This window comes from Zeus faber (genome assembly GCF_960531495.2).
Source record: "Zeus faber genome assembly, chromosome: 15".
Taxonomy (NCBI): Eukaryota; Metazoa; Chordata; class Actinopteri; order Zeiformes; family Zeidae; genus Zeus; species Zeus faber.
Window position 1 is genome coordinate 23,986,811 of NC_137194.1, and position 7,894 is coordinate 23,994,704.

The window sequence follows — 7,894 nt, forward strand, 5'->3', positions numbered from 1 at the left end:
ACCGGCTGCCTAACAAGGGGGAAGAGGGGTCAGCTGTTGCACACTGGGAGTGTGAGTCAGGTCGGGGACATCTGAGGAGACAACTGGCTGTGGCCAGATTAGTTGCGGCTCTGCAGATCTTGGGGGCGTGAGGGGCAAAGCACCGTACAATGCAGTCAAACACGGGAGTCGAGGATGCAACGGCCAGTCATCACCAGGTGATTTTTGACCACAGCCAGGTGCAGGGGCATTAAAAGGTCTCAGGCGATCGTAGTGGACTGTGGTGGACTTATCGGACTGGTACAGGAGGTAAAGAATAAGTCAGTCCGGGATTGTCTTCATCAGATCCCAGGCACTCCTGTATTTTAAAGGCATCTTTCCAAAGAGGAGCACGTTTTTGCCTCAATGTAGTGGGGTCATTTAACCACACTTGGTCTCCTGGATTATACATTGTTGATTATTGTCTTGGCTTGATTTAGTTGTCATATTGTTGTTTCTGCTGTCTCCGAGCGGAGTCTATTCTGGGAAGCAGACCCAAAGGCTGATTGGAGTTTGCATGTGAATTGTACTGCATAGTCTGCTCGGGAACCTGCTGTACTATCAGATGGTATGTTGTTAGGGAACAGCAGTTTGGCTGGCGTCCCTACTTCGCAGTGGTGCGTGAGGAAGAAGGGAGTGAATCCAGCAGTAGTGTGAGCGCTGGTGTTATATGCCAACTATTGGTTAGTTGGCCTACTACTTGGCTACTGCTACTTGGTTCAGGAGGTCATCCCATTCTCCAGGCGGTTGAAGAAGGGACCTCCGCTAACTGATCAATGAGAGCCCTGTCGCACCTCTCGACCATGCCATCACATTGCGGATGTGGTGGGGTCGGTCGAGTCTTTTGGATGTCAAGCAATTTCCAAAGGTGGTTGATAAGGGCAGGCTTAAACTGACAGCCTTGATCAGTGTGTAAGGTTTCTGGAATGCTCTGCTCACAAATAAAGTTCTTGAAGAGACACTTGGCTACTGTTGTAGAACACTGATCTGGGACGGGATAAAAGTTGACGCACTTTGAGAAATAATCCTGAACAACAAGCGGATACCTGTTGCCACGACTTGTGACGGGCAGTTCAAGTATGTCACAGTTCAGCAGCAACAGCTACGATGGTGTGATGGACTGAACGAAGGGCATGACTGACTTGTAGGGCTAAACTGTCTCTCTCCCCCCTTTGGGCTGATGACTGGTGCAGATGAGGTTATCTGTTCTGCGGGTCTGTCTGCATCGGGGCGATATGACAAAGCGTCTGCATTGGTGTGACTGTGACCTTCTCTGTGAATTACAGTCCACTCAAAAGGATCCGGTTCAAGAGCCCAACGTGCACGTCTACCAGTTCCATCATTGTCAATGGAGATTATACCGAGACCCAAAAGAGGTTTGTGGTCTGTGACAATGACAAACGGGTTGTTTGTAGCCGTAGTGGCCGAAAATGTCTTACCGCCCAAACAATGTTCCGAAGTTATCGGTCATATGTTGACCACTTTCTTTCGGCTTTTGTGAGAACATGACTGGCATACGCAACCGCCGTCTCATGGTGTCCTTGTTTCGGAGCAAGCACGGGGCCGACGGTGGTGCCGGAAGCATCTGTGTAGAGGTAGAATGTGTGCAATCAGGGAACGGGCATGAGAGAGGGCGTCCTTCAGATATGTGAACGCATCCTGACGTTGAGAAGTCCACTGACAGCTGACAACTGACAGCATGACATGGTACAGTATGATGTGCAAAGTTCCTGATGAATTGCGGTAGCAGGAACAAAGCCCAATGGATGCTCTGACTTCTGTAGGTGTGCGTGGAGTGGCCAATCTTTGACGTTTGCACATTCTGAAGGTCTGGCTGTATTCCATCTTTCGTAACAACATGGGCCGTGAATTTAACCTGGTCCTGAGCAAAACAGCATTTTGAAGGATTCAAATGAATGCTTCGCGTGTCATAATAATTTATGAAATATATTTCCTTTGTTTATTAGTATATTTAGTTCAACATTTTCCTTTCTGTTTTCTAATTGACATAGAGACACCAACGAGGAAGAAGGGGGTTGGGTTTTTGATGGAGTGTGACAGATTTCATTGGAGAACTGCTCTGAATTTATCCATCTGCATCAACTGCTTTATTTACAAGAGTGATCCATCCATCAGAAAACAAACCCTACTATCACATAAGTGAGATTTTACTTTTTGAAACCTATTAGAAGAACTAATTATAAGACTACTTCATATGTCTCCAATTGCCTAAGTCCTCACGACCCACCCTACAATCTCTGGTGACAGCCTATGGGTGTCTGGCACCCCAGGTTGGGAATCACTGTCTAAATAATTTAGTTAGAAGTTAATCTTTCTTAAAAAAAAAAAATATATATATATATATATTTTTTTTTTTATGCTTTGTCAGCCTGTAAAGGTAGATTAAATTGTTAGACAGGGAAAGAAAGCCACACGCAGCAAAATCTAGGTGTGATGCATGTTTATTTTTACTTTGTAGAATTCCATTCATAGGTAAACACCCCATGCAAAGGGAAGCTTCTCTGTCTGGCCTTGGGTCACCTACCACCCAATACCTTCAATGGCATCAGTGGCACACCCGCACGTGAGCAGCCCTGACTTACCGAGCACCCCGCCAACAAGGTCTCCATCGTTTCCGCCGCTGCGTTCATATTTCCACAGTGAAGAACTTGGTGTGGGGTGACGTAGGGATAAAGGTCTAGTCTAGTCGTTGGGCGGATTGTTTCACATATTTTAGTGCTGGCGAGCCTACTTGAAGGCAGTCGTAATGCTTGGTACTTTTGCGTGATGTTGGTGTGGACGGCACTCTTTGGTTTGGGGTTACAGCTACTTGAGGATGCTAATGCAACGGCAGTTCTAATGGTCAGCCCGCGTATTAATGTTTCCGGTAATAGGGGTGCATCTTGAAAGGGCTTCATAGATTTTTAACCGAAAGTTCTCTCCATCCTCTCACTGGTCCATAGTGCCCTCTCTCCCCCTCTTTTCTTTCTATGGACTTTTTTATTTATTATTATCTTTAACAGTAGAGCTACAGTATATTACCTATCCATTAGAGGGCTAGGCAAGCCAGGTTCACATTCAATACCTGGATGTCCAGGGCAACGGGGGCTCCAGGCCTTTTAGCATTTCAAGGACAATCAGTCCCCACAACTGGAGACCTGATGCAGCATTTACATCACAAACTGTCATGTCAATGCAAGACATAAACGCGTGCACAACCACCGCACGCGCACACACACACACACACACACGTTTGTGTGACCCGCACTTTGAGTGCATGTCAAAAAAAAGAACAAAACATGCTGATGTGTAAGCATACTAAAAGCAAACATAGGAGATTACATTTGTGGAGCAGTATTTGGACATTGCTGTCTGCGGTCTTCCATGCCATCCCCTGGCTTCTTTCTTCCCGCAGTTCCTCTTTTACCTACAATTTCCGTCCTGACTCGCTCTTCTTTGACACCATGCTCCCTCTCCCTCCACCAGCACCGATCCATCTCCCTGTTCTTTCCCACTGCTCCTCCGACTCCTTCCCATCTGATGGTTAATTCATTGAGTCTGGCTGGAACACGCACCTTCTCCATTATTAATCCGACATTAGGAAGACAGAGGGAGGCGGAGAGAGGGAGAACGAGAGAACGAGAAAGCTGGGGATTCAGAGAGAGAGAGAGAGAGAGAGAGAGAGAGAGAGAGAGAGAGGATAAAGAGGCGCAACCGACACAGCGGAGGAGATGAAAGACACCGGGAGAGCTGAAGGATGGAGGGAAGCGGTGTGAAAGAGGAAAACAGGGAAGATGAAAGGGGGCGAGAGCGGGAGGAGTCGAAGAGTTGCGGAGGAGCTGCAAGAGAGAGAGGACCAGAAAAGTAGGCGAGGCAGGGAAATGCTGCCGGGGAAAGAGAGGAGGTGGACGCAGAGCGGAGAGAAAGAAAGGATATGGATATTTCGGTGGGACATTTCTCCATCTACGATAAATAAAAAAACGCTCATCGCTCCTTTGCTAAAGAAAATATGTCAAGGGCAACGACAGCAATAGATAAGAGAAATAAAGCACGTGCGGCAACAACAGCGATATTCATGATCAAATGTTATCAATTTAAAAAATTCAGCAGCACGGCCCTAATACATAGCGGCTGGCTTTGACACCAGAAGTGACTACCGGAGGGCAGCAAACTCAAGTTAAGTGGAACAAGGTGACACTTTAACATTGACGTCTTTTCAATAACCACATAAGGCAGGGCCAAGGGGACTGTGGGGTGGGGGCTGTCTCTAAACCAACTGCACTTTTGGTTATGGAGCCATTACATTTTTCCCTACGGTGAGTTTTGAAACGCGCTTGTTTTAATCTTAGCCCTGGGGTAGATAACACCGCTGACAGCAGAATGTAGCACAGGCCTTGCATGATCCACCACATGACTACACTCTGAATAAAAATGTAATACGGTATGGGACAACATGACACATATATGGAACATTTACACATGCAATGGTACATTACAATAAAAAAAATCCAAGACGGAATTGTTTGCCATTTCACCATTTAGTGATTAATTGGAAGACACATTGAACATTTTTAATAAGGTGCTAAAGGGAATATTGGGTTGATGAAAAAAAAAAAAAACAACAACAACCATGCGGCGATGGTTTTAAATATCCCAGGAACTTATTCCAAAACACAGTAACACTCTTCTGCACAGGTTTGGGAGAAGCTGAGAAATGTCTCTCTCTGGTGACCATCTGTGGTAGTGTAACGGTCTTGCAGTCACACACGCACGCGCACGTGCACACGCACACACGCATCTGAGCAAGGTCCAATAACTGCGTCCTTCAGACACATTTGGCTTCCATGTCGTAGAGTTGAAGCAGGTCGGAGATCACAGTGTCAATGTGAGTTTTTGTCACATCCTCACACAGCACCTACATTTTGAGGAAAAAAACGAATAAAATCAAAACAATAAATATTTCAGACTGTTTTTGTCCTAAAAATACCTGTTATACTTGACATGTGATATGAATGTAGCTATGTTTCAAATCATAACACAATAAATAAAATACATTAATTCAATGGACAGAAAATCCCATTGCCTGTTAATGCAAAGCATGGCTTTTGAATGTGCATTAACTTCACTTAGAACTCACACTACAAAGCTGTAGCCTGTATTTCCATCTTTCTATCTGCAGTCACATGCACACACACACACCCACCCTCCTCAATCTTTCCTTTTTTCCATCACTAATGAAGGCTTTGTAGTACACACACACACACACACACACACACACACACACACACACACACACACACACACACACACACACACACACACACACACACACACACACACACACACACACACACACACACACACACCTGCCACCACTCTCTCTCCCCGACAGGCAGCTTCACTCCATAGCTGTTCAAAGCCAGGTAGAGCGTTGCTATGGCGATGTGTTGGGGCGCGTGGCGGATGCACATGGACCCGTGGTAACAGTCTCTAAGCAACGCCCAGGCAGTCTCGGCAACAGGGGTCCGGGCCCATGCGTGGCGGTTCACCAGAGCCCTCACCGAGAGCAGATAGTGCAGCAGGTACTACGAGCAGGACAGAGAGATGGTGCAGTCCAATGTTTTTTATGGTATAGTCCGATACATTATTCAGGACGCATAGCAGAACTAGGGCAGGCGGCGATGTGAACTCGGAGACCGCGGGGACCGTGAGACAGGCGGCTTGTCTGAATATTCAGGGCTTTGAAGGTTAATATGAAAGTCGGGTTATCGGGGCCTTTATTTCAAATTTAGTATCTTACCTGGGGAGCATCTGAATTGCCCCAAGGCGCTACACAGTGCTAAGATTGTCCAACACACACTGCCCTGCCCTGTATAGCCGTTATCGGAGCATCTGACAATCAATCCCATTGCATACAAAAGTGGGTTTTCAGGCTATTTCACATTTATTTATTTTTTTTAATCTCTGGATATCGCTTTTACATTTAACGACAGCTACCTTGTGTGGGTGTCGGAAGGAGACATGAAAGTCTAGCTGGCGGAGGATGAGGAGTTCGCACTGTACCACGCTGTCCCTCAGGTCCCAGAACTCCTTATCACACTCCAGAGGAGCGCTGCCACTGTTGAAATACCTGGACAGGGTGGGGGGAGAAACAGAAAGATGAGAGAAGGAAAGAACGAGGAAAGTGATAGTGGTAGCCAGAGTGGGAGGGCTGCTGTGCGAAGTTGGCGCACTAAAGAGTATTCTAGCGTGCAGTTTTGTAACCTGTGGCTGACGTTGATGATGTCACGGGTCCTGAGGTGCTGCTCCTCGATCTTGCCCGCCAGGTAGATGCAGCTCATGGCCACCAGGTAGGGCTCGTATACGCGCACGCTCACACACTGGAAAAAGCGGTGGTACAGCACACACGCCGTGGCCGCCGGCACGCAGCGCATCCCCAGCTTCACGCCTGAAACACATCACGCCGGCACAGGAAGTGAGAGTGGGCCGCTTCGATCGGCTGCTCCTCGCAACCTTGTGCGGTCGACATTGACGCCAAAGGTTTGAGAATATATCATTATACGTTAACTCGTCCTTCGTGGCACGGTGGCACAGCGCATTGCGCTGCTGCTTCACAGCAAGAAGGTCCTGGGTTTAATTCCCGCCCGGGCCCGGGTCGCAACAGAGGGGCCTTTCTGTGTGCATGTTCTCCCCGTGCTCACATTCAGTTTCGTCTTTGTTACATCAGTGAAGGACCCCCACCAAAACCATGCAGAACATCGTGGTGTGACCAGCGTTGTACATTTCTAACTGCCCCCCCCGGAGGAAGGGCAAGCCAGGATGGGTTAAAAGCAGAGAATGACCACCAAAGCGTGGTGTGTTGGTTGCCGCATGGGTGCACGTGTTGTGGTTTGTGTGAAGAATAAACAATTTTATTATCTAAATCTTCTAATTTAAATGGGAAGAAAATTCATATTGAGGGAATCGGATCTGGTAATGTTGGTCAGTTCTTGATTTGATATCGTGTTGGATCTTACGTTTCTTCTCCTACAGTGTGTACTATATACTGTATACACATGTTGGGCTTCTAGCATAGTGTGCACATATAGTATAGTATATAGCATCCTATAGTGTGTGCATGACTGGGATGGGAAAATAATGATTTAAATATGTGATATCTGTCTTTTAGTCAATTCCTGCCATGAGCCAAACCCCCACTCCTGACCCCAACCCACGTGGACGACGCGGGGGTCCAGACCTGTCTCCATGATGAAGCGACACACGCGGAAATGAGTCCTCGTCTCCCGGGCGGGGTCGGTCTCCGCTGCCCCCGCGGACGCTCTCCTGGCCGCCGAACACGACGCTCCCCCCGGGGCGCTGGCTGACCCGGAAGACGGCCCCTCCATGCCCCGCGCGGATCTGGCAGAATGTCCGATGTATGATGTTTAATAACCGCACCGAACGAAGAAAAACAACGTTATTCGTAACCAGAGCGCATTCTTTCTCCGGATGGTGAAGACATCTCACTCCGCTCCGCCATCCGGACGCTCCTCATAACAAACAACAGCCGCCTCCTTCGTCTTCCTCCCTCCCGCTTTCATGGCGGGCGGGCCTCGGGGGCGCACGTCGCCCCCTGTCGGTGGGAGGGCGGCGCGGCCGCTCGGCGCGAACGTCGTCGCCGGAGGAGACGGAAAGCCAGTCGCCATGGAAACGAACGCGACGTGAACACGTCAGGGGAATCCCAACCGCTTCGCGGCCGTGATGCGCTTGTGACGTCACAACTCCCCTAACCCTATAAAGCGCAGCGTTTCGCGTTGGGTCTTGAGCCGCCGTCACTGTTCGCCACGGAGAAACAGGGCGCGATTCGTGAGTTGGTGACAGCCGGTGTCACATCAAG

The 7,894-nt window shown here is 48.4% G+C and overlaps 1 protein-coding gene across 1 annotated transcript; it reads right to left on the reverse strand.

The window, feature by feature from the left end:
- Positions 1-4,552: 4,552 nt before the first annotated feature.
- Positions 4,553-7,581, reverse strand: ccnq (cyclin Q). The gene is made up of 5 exons (XM_080015480.1): positions 7,256-7,581; positions 6,283-6,466; positions 6,016-6,148; positions 5,385-5,603; positions 4,553-4,933 (listed from the first exon to the last, which is right to left on the reverse strand). Exons 1-5 carry the CDS (start codon positions 7,401-7,403, stop codon positions 4,844-4,846), a joined length of 774 nt encoding a protein of 257 aa, XP_079871606.1. The 5' UTR covers positions 7,404-7,581; the 3' UTR covers positions 4,553-4,843.
- Between the last annotated feature and the right edge of the window lie 313 nt (positions 7,582-7,894).

Coding starts and splice junctions, on each gene's coding strand:
- ccnq (XM_080015480.1), bottom strand. CDS start 7,403: ATGGAGGGGCCGTCTTCCGGGTCAGCCAGCGCCCCGGGGGGAGCGTCG. Junction 6,149..6,282: donor ATCATCAACGTCAGCCACAG/GTTACAAAACTG, acceptor CACCCTGTCCAG/GTATTTCAACAGTGGCAGCG. Junction 4,934..5,384: donor GGGAGAGAGAGTGGTGGCAG/GTGTGTGTGTGT, acceptor CTCAAAATGTAG/GTGCTGTGTGAGGATGTGAC.